This window comes from Pteropus medius, unplaced genomic scaffold (assembly GCF_902729225.1).
Source record: "Pteropus medius unplaced genomic scaffold, Ma_sr-lr_union100, whole genome shotgun sequence".
NCBI classification, from domain to species: Eukaryota; Metazoa; Chordata; class Mammalia; order Chiroptera; family Pteropodidae; genus Pteropus; species Pteropus medius.
In genome coordinates this window covers 2870799-2889048 of record NW_024348533.1, presented here as the reverse complement: position 1 = coordinate 2889048, position 18250 = coordinate 2870799, and the positions used below count along the sequence as shown (strand labels likewise).

Genomic DNA, 18250 nt, shown 5'->3' with positions numbered 1-18250 from the left:
GACCAACCCCTCGGTGCTCCCAAGGCCCGGGCTGTCTTTCCGCGGTGGCCCTGTGCAGGCAGGCTATGGCCCCTTTGTCCAGTCCGCTTCGCCTCTAGATGGGTCGGAACTGTGTGGAGTCCTGGTGTCCTGGAAATGAGCGCTCTGGCAGGGAGTGGGAGCGCTGTCCCGGCCTCCGGGTCCCTCGGGCTTCGCCGCCGTCTTGCTGCCGCCCTCCTGTGGCCGCTGCGAGGCGACCTCCGGCCGTCCTGCGGGCCCCCTCCCTCGGCCGGTGACATCACCGCATTCCCGTCCCAGCTCCTCCCGCCCGCACCGCAGTGACAGGCGAGCCGGGCCCGGTGGCGAAGAGGAAGTGCGGGCCCGCTGCGCCGAGCCAGTCCCCGCCGAGGTCGGCTCCCTGGGCACTCCGGTGACAGTGTCGCGACCGCCGGGCGCAGTGCGGAGCACGCGCCGGGCAGAGCCGAGCGCCAGGCGGACGCTCCGGGAGACACGCGGGGAAAATGGCTGATGACTTTGGCTTCTTCTCGTCGTCGGAGAGCGGGGCCCCCGAGGCTGCCGAGGAGGACCCGGCGGCTGCCTTCCTGGCCCAGCAGGAGAGTGAGATCGCGGGCATAGAGAATGACGAGGGCTTCGGGGCACCTGCCGGCGGCCAGGCGGCCCTCGCGCAGCCTGGACCCGCGAGTGGGGGTGAGTCAGCGCAGCGGTCTGGGAACTGGGGGGTCTGGGGCTCGCACCAGGGTACCGGGCCAGTGCAGACTGGGCCTCCAAGCCCCGCGGTAGAATGAAAAGGGCCTGCTCCCCACCAGCCAGAAGCAGGCCTGGGGCTGTGTGTGTATGTGGGGAGGACTGGGAAAGTGTGTGTGTTGGGGGGGGGTTCTTCTTGAAATCCTCATCTGAGGCTCCGCCGGGAGCTGTGGATCTGGTGGCTCCGGGGACAAAAATTCGTCATGGTATTTCATCCCCAGGCCAGCTCCACCACTGCCGTCTGTGGAATCCAGCACAGCCCAGCCCTGAGTGTCTCCCCTGAGCCTCCGGGTGATCTGGCTGTCTCCTCTCACAGCTAAGCCCTGAAGGTGTGGGCAGAACAGCAGATCTCTCTGCCCTTCAGACTTAGCCCCCTCCTACAGCTAGGAAAGCAGGAGGCACTGGGTGCTCCAAGAACTCACAAACCTTCTCTGGGGACTACCTGCCATCCTGCAGTCACTGAGCTAGACACTTTACTTACATTTAATAACGTTACACGTGTTATTCAACCCATCTCAGAGACTGCAAAATAGAGGCTCAAAAAGCACAGTATTAAAACAACTAGTGAATGGCACAGCTAAGACGATTTAGACCTGTTTCTGTCAGACTGTAAACCCTTTTCACCTAATCAGACTGTCTCCTATGTGCCTGGCTCTGAGTTAGACACTAGGGTGGGGGTCGGGTACAAAGGGCTTTAGTCAGGTATGGTCCTGCCCTCCCCAGTTTTCCAAAGGTGGTCTGGCGCTGTGTGGTTAACTTCGTACTCAGGTTTCTGAGCCTCGTCTTTGTGACAGCACATTTATAAATGGTGTCCCTGTTCTGGTTCTGGCATGAAAGAAAAATTTCTTAAAATATTTAGTAGCAAAGTAGATATCACTTTCGTGGGTGCATCCAAAACAGCCCTTGTTTCCTGTAAACGTTATTTTGGTGAGGATTTATGGGCCTGTTGGAATAAGTTGTAGCTTACAAATCTTTTTAAAGCATTTATAAATAAGGTTCGTTATAGTCATGTTTGATTCATTCAATGTTTAGTGAGCACATACTGTTTGATTCATTCAATGTAGTGAGCACATACTGTTTGCCAGGCCCACTGGAGATACAGACACGAATAAGGCAGTTTCTGGGAGGCTTGAAATGTCTCTGTAAGCCCCTTGCTATGAGAAATATAACAAGCCTTTTGTAACATGTAAGAACCTGGAGGCCCAGAGAGCTTGAGTATCTTGCCCAAAGTCACACAGCCGCGAGTGACAGACCTGGGACTTGGTCTGTGGCAGTCTCCTGGGATGTGATAAGTTGAGGGGAGAGTCTTTTGTGACCCAACCAAGCCAGCAGTAGAGGTCTGAAGCAGCAGCTCCTAGCAACTCAGCTCATTCCTCACACATTCCAGGAGATGCCTTCCCATGTTCCCTCACCAGTATTCATTTGTCCACACCTCCTCCTTGAGACCACCAGCTTCCCCAGCCTGGCTTGGCCTGGGGGATGCCCGGCTCAAAAGAGCCGATGTCACAGCCCCCTGAGAGAGAAGCAAGTAGAAGTCAGGCTGAGGGCAGCCGGAGGTGGCTGGGACTTGAGCAGGTTGTGGCCTCTCTCAAGACACTGCGACTCCAGGGGCTCACAGCCTGGATGGAGGTTCCCTCTCTGGCAGGGGTGGGGCACGGATTGGCCACATGCCGGAGGTGGCAGGGAGAGAAGCAGGGACGTAGCCCTCTGAGCGTCTCTTGGATTCACACCAGCCGCAGCTGCAAATGTTTGGCTGACCCCCTGAGTGGGTCAGGGGGTCTGGAATGGTGACTCAACTGGTGGCCAGGCAGAAAGGCATTGATCTTCCCTCCCAGGACTAGGTAGTGCTGAGCAAGCATTGCCCTCCAGCGGCGCTGAGTGCCAGAAGCTGGGATGGATGGGGAACATGTGCCTTGGCCTGCTGGGTGCTGGGCGGAAGCTGGCTTCTGCCACTGCCACCAGTCTGTACATCTGAGTCTTGTCTCTTAGACGATGCCCTTGCGCTGAGTGCCCTGACATTGGGCCCCAAGTGTCCCTGGGGAAAGAGGTATCTGGTGCAGGCCTGAGCCTGAGCCACACTGAGTCTCTCCTCTGGGGCTGGGGCTGGGGCCAGCCTGAACAATGAACACTGTTTCCATTCATCACCTTGGGTAGGACCCAGAAGGTTTACTTTTTCACACCCAAATTGCTGAGCGCTCAGCCGGGCACTGCCCCTGTCTTGCCTAGTCAGTTCCTGGCAAGCCTGTTTTCCCAGCTGGGCCCCAGTAAGCTCCCAGGAATGTTCTGGACCCTGTCTGCCCTGTTCAAAAGGGGTCAGGAATCTGAAGGAAGCAACATACAGGGGTTATGCCTGGGACTCGTATCTGCTGCGCTCCTGTTCTGCCAGCCTCTTACTGCAAACGTGTGATTACAAACATGCAATGGATGGATCAGAAATTACTGTGGGAACAGATACTTGTAATCCTGTAAGTGGGTGTGTGTGGGTTCTCAAAGAGGCTGAAACTTTATCTCCAGAGGAACGCTCATGGGACTGACAGACTGGGGCCAAGAGACTTTCTGAGGCCAGCATGAGCCTGAGCCTGGGGCTGGTCAGGGTGGAGTGGGGTGGTACAACTTCCGGTCCAGAGAGGTCAAGTGCACAGACCAGCATCTTATGAATGGACTCTGGTAATGTAAGGCCTTGGTGGAGAAGATGCCCCAGGAGAAGATGCTACCACTGAAACTCCATCAGCACATCTGATTTAGGGCCCCAGGCCACCCAGGCAAGCCCTCTCTGAAGAAGGAATGACTGTTGACATAGCTGGTCAGAATCACTGACTCTGAAAACAGAGTCAATTATAATTTATACCGACTTGATATTATTTCCATGGATTAAATGTCTCTCCCTTCAATCTCCAGACTGAAAACACTGTCGCTGCTGCTCACAGCTCTGTCTGGCTGGTAAAGAGATACTTGTCTCTCTGTGGTCGTCTCGTGTAGCCTCATGTGGCTTTTTGCTAGAAGGTACTGCAGTTTCTGAGAGGCCTCAGACAGGCTTTGCAGTTAACAGTGGGCCCCAAAAGAGCAATTCGACTTGCATTTAGCCCACATTTACTGCACTCATCCATTCTGTGCAGGAGCCCTCAGGAGCTAAATAGATTCCTGAGCCTGATAAGAAAGTACATGACTCCTGGGAGGTCACAAGTAATTGCATAAGAGGGTCAGGGATGCTGTATAGTATTCCGGAAATACACCAGAGGTAACACTTTTCATCAGTGCCTAAGGAAACAGGAGCAATAACGGAGGGCTTCCCAGAGGAGGTGACTTGTGAACTGGGCCTTGGAGAATGACTGGATCCAAAAGAGCACTCTTTAGAGAGGGAAGTTGTAAGAAAAGCATGGAGTTTGGAGAGGCGTGTTTGTAGAAGGAAGAAACCAGAACAGGGTTTATGGAAGGGACCAGTGGACAGTGAGGCAGGAAAAATGGGTAGGGCCAGGTTATAAAGATTCTCGAGTCTGTAGTCCAACATTTGTTGTGCTCATTTGACAAATATTTATTGGGCCACTGTTATGTACCAGGCACAGGTGCTGGGCCCCAGCAGTGGACAAAACAAAGTCCCTGTCCTCATGCAGGAGTCCATTCAACTGGGGAAGACAGATAAATACATAACCAAATAAACATATCAGGCTGTGGTACATGCTATAGAGAAAATACTGCCAGGGAGGAGGGAGTGCCCGAGGGGTGAATGTTGGGGTGATCAGGAAAGGCTGATAGTAAGGCAATGTTTGAGCAGAGGCTGAAGCAGCTAAGCTTTACGTGATATTTACAAAGTAGGGGTGGGGTGTAAGGGGGCCCAGGCAGAATGAACAGCACCTGCTGAGTCCCCAAGGTAGAAGCAGACCCTATTGGCCTCTATGGTCCACAGGAAGTAGATTTCTTTTTAGTTTGTTTTTATTATATTTTTAATCAGAGGAGTGACATCGGTAAGTGTATGTTTTACAAAATGTTAGCCCTGGAGTTGGTTTGAAAGAGTGAGTGAAGCTGCAATCAGGGAGGCCTGTGGGTGGACAAAAACCAGTCACTCTTTCTTTAATGTATTTATTCATTTGTTTATTCAACAAATGGTTTTTGACTCTTACTAAGTGACAGGTACTATGCGGGCTTCTGGGAAGGACAGTGGTGAGGAGAAAGGACACAGGTGGGTTCCTCCAGGTGTTTGCCACTAGCAGGGCAGACAGACCAAGGCAGCTGTATGGGTGAGAGCTGGGGCTGGGGCCGGGCAGGGACCAGAAAGCAGAGGGCAACTTTGAGGGTCATTGTTGCAGCAGAAACTACAAGGATTTGTGACTAATCAGGTGTCAAGGACCAGGAGGAGTCCTGTTGAGAGCAAAATGAAATCCTTCTGGGAGGGGCGGAAGGAGAGAAAAACAGGCCAGGTGCTGCCAGCTGGGGGCTGCAGTTCCTGCTCTCCCAGGTGGAGCGGTTGCTCAAGGCACTGCAGGGACAGGCAGAGACGCGCAGGGCTCTCTTCCTTAGACCTCACAGACCCCGCCCGGAGCCCACAGCGCCTCAGCCTGCTCACCAGGCACAGGCTCTACAGACACTTGGGCCATTCCCAGCTGTAGCAGAGGGTAAATCCATTTCAGGTAGGTGAGGAGTTATTACTGACTGATGACCTTGAGCGATCACGTAGACTCTCTGTGCCTCAGTTTGAGAATCTGTAAAATAGGTTGATAATAACTCCATCATAAGGCTGTAGTGAAAATCAAATGTGATAAAAGCTGTGAGAAGGCATGGTGAACAATCAAGGACTGAGCCAAGTCACTCATGTATCCAGTATGTGTTGGGGGTGGGTCAGTACGCACATAGGCATATACAGGGGTTGGCTTCAGGTGCTAATGTAGGACCGTTCCAGGCTTGCTATAAGCCTAGCAATGAGTAACGCTGTCTCCTTGTTCTTTTTCTAGCTGGTCCTGAGGACATGGGGACCACGATCAATGGAGATGTGTTTCAGGTAAGCAAGATTCTGCCTTAGCAGTGGTGGGGACGGACACTGAGATCACAGGAACTTATTGCCCCATCATCAGTAGGATTAGGGCTTCCAGTCTTCTGTTCATTGTGCCTGATGCATTGGGATGGGAACATAGACGTTTTGACTTTTTTTTGGTCATGTAGGAGAAAGCGATGAAAAATAAGGGGGTGCCCGAGGGATCGATGGGCTGTGACCTCAGGCTGCCCGTGGTGATGTCCTACTTCTGGAGAGAGGGATAACGTGGCCCACAGTGGCATGGACTGAAGGAAACACAGGGTCCTGCACGTGTTGGCCTTCCAGGCTGGACTTAGTGGCCATCTCTAACATATGAACATTTTAACTGGGCAGGCCTTTGACCCAGAGATTCCACTTCTCAGAATTTTCCCTAAAGAAATAGCTGGACAAGGACACCTAGAGTCTTTGCAGGATGTATAATAGCAGACCAACTGAAAAACAACATAAGTGGCCAGCAGCGGGGACCTGGGTTGTTAAACCGGAAACCTGTGCTGCTGTTAAAAAGAGCAGCCAGAGCTTTCTGCATTGACTTGAAAAGTTGCCTGCGATATACTAAGTGGAAAAGCAGCTTTCAGGATAATATGCACAGTATGGTCCTACTCTTTGGTTTAGAAATATGTTTGCACAAAATATCTAAAAGGATATGTACCGACTGTTAACAGTGGTTAGCTCCGAGGTGGGGGTTGGGAAGGGATAAGAGAAGGGCTTTCACTTTCATTGTTTAAAAATTCTTTAAAGTAGTCCTATACCACACACACACACACACACACACACACACACTCTGAACACCTAGTAACGATATTTCTAGTTAGTTAAAGACTGCCTCTCTATGTACCCACCTAACCCTTCTCCCCTCATATATACATAAATTGGTTAAAAAATTCTTGACTGTTGAATAACTACATTGTATACCTAAAACGCATATAATACTGTATGTCAACTATAATTTTTAAAAAGTACTTAGACTTAGAGGACTTGGCCAGCAGATGGCATCCCCAGGATGAAACAAAACCTTCACTGGATGAGCCTTAATTTTCACAGGACTGGATCAAAGATCCTTGCCCCTGGGGCTGCAGCTGCCTCCCGTGGAGGAGCTGGCCTCCTGAATCCTGGTGAGAATAAACAATACTTTCTTATGTAAGAGAGATGGGCTGGTACCTTCTACAGGGAACCGGGCCAAGTCCCATTTCTGGAAAATTACTTAACTATCTGCAAGCTAGAAAAGTCAGCCTCTAGGGCGTTAGGACTTCGTGTCTCTGTGGGCCTGAAAGCCCCAAATACTCAGCATTTCCTCCTGTTCAGTTTGGTATGTCATTGAGACCCTGGCTGCCCCTACCCTCCGGACACACTCAAAGGTCTGTGTCTTAAAGTAGACCTGGAGCTGGAGAAGGACCTGGAACTGCGGAAGTATCTGGAACACTATAAGGAGGATATTTTTCCTTTCCTATAGATTAAGATCCAAGGCCTTCTTCTCCCATACCCTCCGGCCAAGGCCTTTTGTGTGGTGGATCTGAGGAATCTTAGGTCTCCTCCCCAGTCTCGCTGGGAACTCTTACTCTCATTGGTGCCAGTAACAACCCCAGGTACATTTATTTGTAAATCGTTTCACATCTGGGGCATCCTAGAAACCTTATAGGAGGGGTCACAGATGAGGCCAGTCACTCAGAAGCCAGGTCCACCCAGACCTCCTGCCCCTGATCTGACACCTTTTGTATCCCATCCTTGTTGCTGGAATGTGCAGGCCACAGCGGCCTGGTGGCAGGTGGCAGGTGGCAGGCCCCTGCAGACCTTCTTTAGAATTGAACATGGAGCAGGGTCTGGCTTGTGCTGCAGAAAGAAGAGAAGCCTTGCCTGCCCAACACTTTCAAGAGTTCAGGACAGAGGTTTTTTTGCTACTTTTTTTTTTTGGAGGCCTGTGGGCTACTAAGGGGTCCAGCCAGGAACCTGATCCCCAACAAGGCTTAAGGACAAGCCTGCCAGGGGCCGGAGTAGGAAGCCCCTTGAGCACTCCCTCCTCCTGCACAAATTCTCTCCCTTCCCCTGCCCGCCCCCATCATTCCCCTTTGAGCTACTTAGAGGAATCAACAGCTCAGCTTAGCTTAGCTTTAGCTGATCAACCCCAAAGCGGATGTGCCTCATCCTCCTGGCTGTGTCTGGAGTCACAGAACAGGCTCAGACAGCATGGCCCACACAGGTGCTCATGTGGTATCTAGCAGAGGGGTTCTGCAGGACAGGGATGCCAGGGAGCTGGAGCAAGATAAGCCTGTCCCTGACTGGAGCCTCCTGCCTTTTACTCCTGGCCATTCCTGACCCCCTCTCTCTCTAGCTTGGGAGGGGTTCAGAACATTCCTACAGCCGCTTGGTGAGTCCTCCTGGGGCTGCCAGCTCTCATGGCAGCTGACCCAATTTCCTCACTGAGACATTCAAGTGATTAAACAGGAGCATTGCTGTGGCCCCCACGCCCCGCCTCACTGCTCACCGGCAGAGGCAGGGCCAGGAAAACAAGTCCATAGTGGCTGGAGAAGAGGAATCAACAAACAGCTTCTCAGGACTTTGCTGGCAACATCACTCTGCGTTTCCTGGTCGTGGTGCAGTGTGGCTGACATGCGGCAACAGTGAGCCACATAGCCTGCCAGCCCTCTCGTATGCACACCTGCTGCTGGTACAGGGTTGCGTGGCAATTGCTGCACATGGGCTCTGCTTCACACTCTGAGTGGGATGTTGCAATTCTCATTTAACAGGCGATGAAGCCCAGGGAAGGGATTCTCAAAGGTCCCACATCTGTGAGTGGCAGGAAAGGACTTAAATCCCAGTCCCTCTGATGCCGTTCCTGTGCCCTCCACACCACTTTGTAGGCAGCCACTCGCTCCTTCATTGAGTCAGCTAATGTTGTTCCCTGAGTGCCACATGGTGCTGGGGCAGTGGATATAGAGGCAAATCCAGTGTGTATTTGTCCTCAAGGAGCTCCCTTCTAACAGAGGACAGAGACCTGGGAGGAAGGGATGGTAGTACAGGATGGCAGGGGCTCAGGGACTGGGGTAGTATGAGGAGCTTAGAATCTGGTTTTTACTGTGTGTCAGGCACCACCCAAGAGCTTTACATGTAACAACTCATTTCACCCTCCCAACACCCCTACCTTGTAGGTTCTGTCATTGTCCCCATTTTACAGATGAGGAAGACGATGCACAGAGGGATTAAACTTGCTCTGGTGACACAGCTGAGAGGAGCTGGGACTTGAACCAGGCCTACGCACCAGGTGCTGCACTAAAGCCAGGGAGTGCCACAGAGAGGGGGTGCTGGAAGTGGTTTTGAGACTGCCCAAGGGGATTTGGGTGGTCCGGCCTGAGGAGACAGCATGTGTGAAGGCACAGAGGGTAAGGTAGTAGATCCCAGCTGACACAGCTTCCAGCCAGCACACATTAGTGGGCCTGGACACCGGCGGGAAGTGGTGGAGGAGGTGGACCCAGCTTAACTAGGGCCTGAGGCCTGGGGCACGGCCACCTCCGGGCACGATGTGCTAGGAACACACTGAGCGGTGCCTCTGGATGTGCAGCTGCTCCAGGGGTTCCAAGCGGCCCCTCAAGGCTGCTCCCCTACCCAGACTGGGGCAGGAACCAGCAGAAGAGTCTGGATGGAATCAGACAGCCTGGGCTTCATGTCTAGCTTTTCCTTGTTGGAGGAACTTGGTCCAGTCTTTGTCCTGAGCTGGATATCTCATTCGTAGAATGGGGATTAGAGGCCCTATCCTGCTGCCCCCACAGGTCTGTGGAGAAAAGCACTCTGCAGCATGAGAAACTTATTATAAATTCCTGATCTAGCCACTGAGTGAGCCCGGGGGCATGTGTATGGGTGAGAGGGAGAGATGAGGGATGGGGGATGGGTAGGGCTGTGGGAGGAAGGGGCAGAGGCTCTACTCCCAGGAAGGCAGACTTATCATGGAGGCAAAGAGTAGGCGCACAAATCGAAACAGAAGTGACTTTGGTCCCTATTAGCTACTATGTAGCCAGTATGTTCACAGCCAGAAATTCAGTTAGAATCCTGGCTCTGCCAGTTCCTGGCTGGGTGACCTTGGAACTTTGGTGTTAGACTTTCCCTACCAATAAAACAAAGATAATAAAACCCATCATGTAGGGTTGTAAAGATCAAAGAGAACCATTTAATTGCAAGTTCCCTGCAAGTTCTAAAGCTTTATAAACTGGGAGTCTTCATTTTAGGGCAAGCTTTGTGGAGATGGTGGGCCTTAAAGGATGCACAGGATACGACTCCTGCCCAGAGGACTTTCCTTGCCCACCTCTCCTACCTTGTGTCCTCCACACTCAATGGCATCTCGGTATTCAGAGTTTCCCAAAGGCACCAGCCCCACATGGCCCTTATGCTACTGGCTCTTGGCCCGGAATGCTCTTCCCCGTCTTCTCCTGTCTTACTCTGCTCCCCAGTCTAGAATGGGTGTACCCTCACTTGTCCCCTCTCTTTACCTGACCCGTGTCACAACACATCCCCCAGCCATGGCCCTCATTTGTGAGGGACTCCCCCTGGCAAGCTCCCGGCTGATGGCCTGTCTGGTTCATCCCTGTCCCCAAGCCTGAACATGTTAATTCATTCAATAAATGTTCCTGAACTCCTCCTATAGCCAGGCCCTCCCTGTTCTGGATACTATACACAGATAGGCAGTCTCTGTCCTCAAGGAGCTCACTTTCTTGGAGGGAAGAGACAGACAGTAAACACTAAACAAACCAGTCCTTTCAGAGTGGAATAGGTGCCATGAAGAAGATAAAATGGCAGCTGGGTAAACACATACACACAAAAGTAACTGTAGTTGTCTGCAGACAGGTCTTGTATAGGATTGGGCAGGGGTTCTGACAGCTGGGCCTCAGGGCTGGGTTATTTCCTGAAGTGGACAGAGTAGGGCTTACTCAACAGCAGTGCTCAATTTGTGTTCTCCAGATTCAAGCCCTGGAAAGGCCCCTCAGATGTCGTGAGACTTTCTAAACTCAAGAGTAGTGCTGTGCGGGAAAGGGAAATAAGCTCTGCTCAACTGCCCCACCCAAGGGTGGGCCTAGGTCTGGATGCCAAGCTGCACCACCCTGCCCTGGGCCTGCCCTGCCCTGTCCCCAGACAGCCAGAGATGCTGTGTACTCCTTCTTTCTGGCTGCCAACATCCGTTGGCCAAACACTTTCTGACCTCCATCCATGCAGACACTGCTTACTGAGCACTGACCGTGTGCCCAGGACAGTGGTGGGTATGCTATACAGAGGGCATGTCAGACGCAACTGTGTGGGGAGAAACATTAACACCAGGATTCATGGCAGTTTTGATGAGCGCTTGCAGGAGGAGCACACAGAACAATGAAAGGAAGGAACAGGAATTTGGAGGCTATAAGTGAGATCCTGGCCTGTCTACTGGGAGCTTGGGGTCCAGCAGGAGATGCTTAGTAGAAGGTGAAGGCTGTGACAGAGCACAGAAGAGAAGGGCTGCGAAATCTGCTTAGGATTGGGAACTATCCCAGAGCTGGTGACTTTTGAGCTGGAAGCTCGTAGGATGGAATAAGATTTCATCGGCTGGAGAAGGGAGGGGAGACAATTGTAGGCTGAGAGCGAAGGCAGGCCGCAGAATCGTGTGGGATGTGTGCACACAGGAGTGTGGAGTGCGTGCAGAGCACCAGAGGGGTGGGAAATGGGGCTGCATCCCATGCAGAAGGTCTCTGGCTTAGCGAGACCAAAGGGAAGCCACATCCTTACTGGCCTGAACTCTCAGCCCTAACACTAGAGTCCCTGGCTCTGGCAGGTGGTGTGGAGAAGTGGCCAGAGCCTATGCTGGGAGTCAAGAGGCCTGGACTCTGGCCCTGGCTCTGCACTACATCATGCCATCTATCTTGGCCTCAGTTTCCTCACTATAAAATGGGAATGAATAATAAGAATTCTAGCTACTATCATTGAACTGTCATTCCACACCAGGCACTTTTTATGCGTCTTGTTAATATGGTTGCACCAAAGTCTCACAACAGCTCTTAGAAGTAGTTTTATTATTATTCCATTTCAGATGAGAAAACTGAAGCCCAGTAGGGTTAAGCAACTTGCATGGGCTATATGCATATCCAGTAAGTGGTAGAGGTGGGGTTTGAACTCAGACACTCTGGCTAAGAAGTCCAAGTTCTTTACTACAATCCTAGCCACAGCCTTCCTGCCTATCTCAGGGCTGCTTGTTCACTCAGCGAATATTTATTGAGTATCTGCTACGTGCCAGGCACCGTGCTGGGCGCTGAGGACACAGCAGTGAACAGGACAAAGTCCCCATCATCACAAAAATGAGATTCTAATGGAGAGGACAGACAATGGACAAGTAAACATACTATAAAGTGAGATAATTTTTAACTGTGTGTTACTGGGTAAATAAAACTGTAATAGAGTGACTTTAATGATAGTAACACAACGGACTCACCGTGTGCCAAGAAGCATTAGAAGTTCTTTACATTTTTTAAAACTCATTTCATCCTTATTATCAACCCTAAGGAGTGGGTACTCTTATTTAGCCCACTTTATGGGGAGGAAAGTGAGGCACAGAGAGTTGAGGAACTTGCCCAGGGTCACACAGGGGGAAGGGTTGCTGTGGCAGCAAGTGCAAAAGAGAGAGTGGGAGTGAGGTTGTTTGAAATGTGAGGAGGTGTTCTGGTCCGTGGCGGAGACAGGGAGCAGGTAGATGGGCTGATGCACGGCTATGTATTTGTGTCTTAGGAAGCTAATGGCCCAGCTGACGGCTATGCTGCCATTGCACAGGCCGACCGGCTGACGCAGGAACCCGAGAGCATCGCAAATGGAGAGAGGAGCAGAGGAAACGGCTGCAGGAGCTGGGTGAGGACAGGGCTGAGGCTGGGGTCCTTCGTGTCCCGGGCTCCCAGCTGGGTTGGCTGTTTGGGACATGGTGGGGGGTGGGGAAGCCTCAGGGCATATGGGTCTCCCACTGCCTTAACGTGGGAATTGTTTGGGGATGGGGTCTGAGGGGGAGGAGCAGCAGCCAGGTCGGACCTCCAGTCCTTACTGGAAAGCTGCCATTCATTCTTCTGTGGGGGTCACAGATGCTGCCTCCAAGGTGACAGAACAGGAGTGGCGGGAGAAGGCCAAGAAGGACCTGGAGGAGTGGAACCAGCGCCAGAGTGAACAAGTTGAAAAGAACAAGATCAACAACCGGTGAGAGGAGCTATGGGGACACCAGGGGGGTTGTGGAGACAGGAGGAGGCTATGGGAATAGTGGGAGGAGCTATGGTATGTGGTATTGTCTTGAAAACGGGTGATTTGGTAGAAAGAACATGAAGGAGAAGCTGAACCGCCCAGGGCTGCTCCTCTTGGTTGCCTGTGGAGATCAGAGCCCTGAACTCCAAAGAGCTGGTGCACTTCACCTTGTCACCACAACAGAGAAAAACAAGGACCCCGGGATGTGAGCCAGACTGTACTGGGGCCCAGTGGGCAACAGCTAGGCCTGGGCCCTCTGTAGCCATGGTTAGTGTCACAGAGTGCACAAGCCTGGCTCAGAGTGAAGGGTACTGGGTACTGGATTCTGTTGCTTGTAGAAATAACAGCGCTCTGACCCAGAGTTGCTACAGCATTAAAGGAAATTAGTAGCCTATATAATTATAACTGAAAAGCCAGGGGTAGGATGGCAGGCATAGTGGACTCAGGGGCTGAAACAAAGTCAGTTGGCACCCACTTTTACTGTATCTCAGCTCTTCTTTCCTCTATGGTGCCTTCATTCTTGGGTGCACGCCCCTAGGATGGGGGTGAAGGTGGCCACCAGCAGCTCCAGGGTTCTGCTCTATTCTCTTGAAAATAAAATAGCCTTTGCTCCCAATAGCTCTAGCATAAGTCTTTGACCTGACCCTCATTGGTCGGGCATGGGTTAGGACCAGTGACTGTCCCAGGGGTGGGGGGACTCTCTGATGGACCCATCCTGGGCCATAGTCCCATTATCTGGGTTGTGCATAGGGTCAGTCCCATCCAAACCACAGGGACTGAAGTGGGGGCAGCCTGATCTTGCAAAGGACAATCAGGGTATCCTGGAAGAAGGGGGATGAATGCTGGGCAGTCAAAAACAGCAGATGCCACCAAAAAACACCTTCATGGAAATGGTCTCAGAGTATTTCTGAGATGCTACACAGGAGTCCTGCCTTTGAGGCTATGCTCTTCAAGGTACCAGGCCTGCCAGGAAGGAAAAGTCCAGCTCTAGAAAGCCACCACACTTCTATTCAAAAAGCTGCTGCATGCCAGACTCTAGGCTGGGTACCAGAAGACAGAGATGAGAAGGACCCAGTCTGTATCCTCAAAGAACCCAGAGGAGAGAAACATTCCTGTCCAGCTGAACTCAACAGTAGGGCCCTCTGCAGGGAGGCTGTGGAAGGGACCTGTGTGACTGGGGGACTGGGCTTTGGAGGATGATTAGGGGTTTATTAGGAGAAAGAGGGAGGGGGAAGGGAAATCTAGACCAGGGAAAAGAATGATATGAAAGGACATTGTGTCTTGGGCAACAGGGAGTCAGGGAGTGGCGAGAGAGAGATCACCTGTTTAGGGCCTTGAATGACAGGGTTGGGCAGACAGGGGTGGTGGGGAGCCACTGAAAGTTTGTGAACAGGAGGAGAAATGTTTTAGAAAAGGCACTCAGGTGGGTGGTGGAGGATCCCCACTCTGGGCTCTGGATCATTTGTTGCTGAGCCGTCTGGAACTGTGCTTCCTAACACCTCTCCAACTGGAGGTACTAACGCTGTCTCTCTTTCTCTTTAACCTCTTCCTGTCTGTCTGTCTGTCTTGTCATCCTGTTTTCCCCCACCTAACCCCTTTCCCTCAAGGATTGCTGACAAAGCATTCTACCAGCAGCCAGATGCTGATATCATCGGCTACGTGTACGTGGGTCTCCTTTGCTCCTCTGTCTGGGGGCGCTGGAGAGGGAGAGGTCCCTGTGTGTGGCTGGAAGTTTCTTGAGTCATCTGCCTGCGGGGTTTAAGAGTGTGGCAGTGGGGGCGATGACCAGAGTGGGAGGTGAATCCCCAGCGTAGTGCAGTACCTTCATCCCTCCAGCAAATGCTGACTGAGGTCTATTCTTCAGGAGGCACCTTTGCTAAATCCAGGAAGAGAAAAGAGAAGAATGTACTGGCCATCTCTGGGGGGAGGAGCGAATGGCAAACCAGCCTCTTGGGTGTGAGAGGTGGGGTGAAGAGGTGTCTGTTGGACAAAGCAAACAGAATGCCAGTACAAACTCATCCCTTCTGCTGCGCCCAAATGGACTCTTCCTTCTTAGAGCACCCCCGACCCCCTGCCTCAAGTTTGATCGCGACCCCTACTCTGCTCAGACCACCACTGGGCTCTCTCATGTGTTCCTGGTTTGGGGTCTACTTGGTACTGTGACTAATCCAGACAAGAAATGGCAGAGGTTCCCTCTCATGTCACCCTGATTGGTTGACAGCAACACCTAGGGGTATGGGGATTATGAAGCTGAAGGGAAAAAATGCAGTAAGGAGTGTGTGAGGTCACTCAGGTGTGCAAGTGACAAGTATGTGCTGTTCCTGGAGATGGGCGCACCCTCGGCAGGACTCCAATGCTGTCTGGTTAGCCCTCCTCTCTCAGAGCCAGGACACCCTGAGGCCACAGCCTGCCGTCTTTCCTTCCGCCCAACTCCTGACACTCCAGTTCTTACGGGTACTTTCCCTTGCCAGATAGGAATAAGCAGCATACCATTTGTCCCCCAAGTTGCTATGGTCAGGAACATGTGACAAGAGGAACCTAGAAGGACACACCAAGCCCTTGGAGCCATGCACTTCTGGGGGAGCTGAGGCAGGCTTCAGAGATTCGGGACTATCAGTTGGACCTTAAGGGGGAGGTGGACCCCTGGCGGGGTGAGAAGAGGGGATGGGCATTGAAGGGGTGAGAGTTGGCTGAGGCGAAGGTGTCATGGGAGACCCCCAGCTGCCTGTGGCTGCAGCTGTGGAGGTGGAAATGGGAGGAGGTCAGCTTGGGGCCAGCTGCAAAATGCCTGCTGTGCCAGCCTAAGAAGGTCGGACTTATCCAGAAGGCAGTGGGAAGCCACAGAAGGTTTCGAGCAGGAGAGTGGAGCCAGCGCTTCCCAGACTTTCACATGCCTGTGAATCACCAGGGTCTTGTTCACATGGCGATTCTGATTCAGTGGGACTGAGATGAGGCCACGATTCCACAATTCCAACAAGCTCTGTGGTGATGCTGGTGCTGCGGGATCACGCACTACACTCTGAGCTGTTAGGTTAGCAGAAGCCTCTTGACTGACAAGGACAGCTCCTAGGAAAGCTTCCCTCAGCCCCACAGGCCATACAATGCCACACAGCATGCTACATCTTCCCAAGCCTGCAAACATCTGTCACTCACAGATTCTCAGGCCAGACAGATGAGCAAGGTGCAGGCTCTGATCCTTACTTTACAGGTTAAGAAGGAGCACACAGTATGAAAGCAAGCTCACTAGGGAGGGCCAGGACACCTGATCCAGGGCCACTTCATCCTTGGCACCACACATGGGGATTGCCTGGAGAGTTCCCCGCAGTCAGCAAGGGCCTGGCCCTGATGAGAGGCAAAGGGGGCTTTGAAGGAGAAAGGGGCGTTCCAGGGCACCTCACTGGTCAAACGGGATACAGACTCAGACCTCCCCACCTAAGAATGCTTTAATGTCTCTTAATGATGCCCACGTTTAGGTTTTGTCTACTAAATTGTATTTACTATACTTTGTCTCTCCAATCTTCTTTATCAGTGGCTTCTATAACTGTCTGCCAGAACTTCTGATGACAAAGCTACCCATTTTTCCCTAACTTGATTCCAAAGAAAAGAAAAGCCTTGAATGGAGCAAGCAGTCCAGAGGCTGTGGCTCCACAGAGAACAGTCACTCTGGGCTAAAAACTGCAGTGCTGGCAAACGTGCTTAGGCTATGGTGGAGTCTGTCCCCATCGCTGCTCCACCGATGCAAATTAGCACATGGAGGGCTTTGAAAGTCTGCCTTTAAAGATCTTCCTTAACTGTTTTCTTTACATATTTGACCACGACTCTTTTCTGGAGACACTTACAGGGTACACAGAACACTGAGGCAATGATGAGCCAGGCACTCGAGTGAGTTAGGTGGTTAGTCAAGCCCTGTCTCTGCGAAGTTTTTGGAAACACTGAAAATAGCTGAGGTGCCATGTTAGTTCCCCCATGGGCCTCTAGGTGTCAGGAGCCCAGGCCGGAAATCTCCATGGAGGTAATGACCAGAGAGTGCCTAGGCTGGGAGATGGGAGGGCTACTCTAACTTGGGAGGCAAGGGAAGACTTCTGTGAAGGGGTAAGGTCTGCGCTCAGTCCTGAATGACAAAAAGCAGCAAGACATGAGTAGGTCTGGGGAAGAGCATTCCAGGAAGAGGTGACGACAAGTGCAGAGGCCCTGAGGCAGGACCAAACCAGGCTTCCTCTGACGCCAAGGCTGTTCCTGGGGGCCTGAGGTCAGAGGAAACAGGGCTGGGGAGGTGACCGCTGGACCAAGCAGCCCAGAGAAGGCTGGGCAAAGCCGCCTGGCTCAGTGGGGGCAGAGGGTCATTGACGCAGGGGAAGACAGATCTGAGATCTCTGCCTATCTCCACCTGCAGGGCATCCGAGGAGGCTTTTGTGAAAGAATCCAAGGAGGACACCCCGGGCACAGAGTGGGAGAAGGTGGCCCAGCTGTGCGACTTCAACCCCAAGAGCAGCAAGCAGTGCAAAGACGTGTCCCGCCTGCGTTCGGTGCTCATGTCCCTGAAGCAGACGCCGCTGTCCCGCTAGGTGCCTGCCACAAGCATGGCCACAGAGAGTGGGTCGGGCAGAGGTGGAGCACCTGCTTTGGGCAGGAGGGAAATGCCTCCAGCAGCTGCTCCTTCTCCACACAGCCTGCTCCATTCGACCCTGTCTCCCAGGGCTGGGAGTGGGACCCGCACCCGTCTCACCTCCGTTCCTTCCTGGCCCTACGGCCCAGCACCTCACACCTCAGTCCACAAAATTGTGACTGTCTTTCTGATGTATTTTTGTCCTTGGCTTAAAGGGTGTGTTGTTAACTCTTTTACACTTATTTATCATCATTCTCATTTCTCTGGAAGCCCCAGCTGGAGTCAGGGCTCAGTTTGTGCTTAGATCTCTCCCAGCTTTGGCCTTGAGACAAGGCGAGGCTATTCCCCTGTAAACCCAGGGACTCCCAGCTGGAACTGGGTGTCCCAAGCCCTCTGTGTCCGCTGCCTGCACCCCCAAGGAGGAAAGACAACCTCTCACAGAATGTTTTTGCAACCTTGATCCTTCCTGATCCTTGAACAAGCCTGTGAGATAGGGATTCTGTCACACAGCCTCAGACACCAAGGCTCCCAGAGGGTAAGTGGGAGGGAAGAGGCAAGACCAGCGGTTCTCAGTGGAGGCTCTGTCTAAGCCTGGAGAGAGGCTGGTGAAGGTAGCCTGTGTCAGACCCCCCTTCCTTGGGATCGGC

General features: G+C 52.4%; 1 protein-coding gene across 1 annotated transcript; it reads left to right on the top strand.

Annotated features, from left to right (window-relative positions):
• The first annotated feature begins 280 nt into the window (after positions 1-280).
• On the top strand, positions 281-17845 carry CLTB (clathrin light chain B). The gene is given in 6 exon segments (XM_039880015.1): positions 281-687; positions 5691-5737; positions 12503-12572; positions 12575-12619; positions 12844-12955; positions 17391-17845. Coding segments are annotated over 6 exon segments (633 nt in total). The 5' UTR covers positions 281-500; the 3' UTR covers positions 17563-17845.
• The last annotated feature ends 405 nt before the right edge of the window (positions 17846-18250 follow it).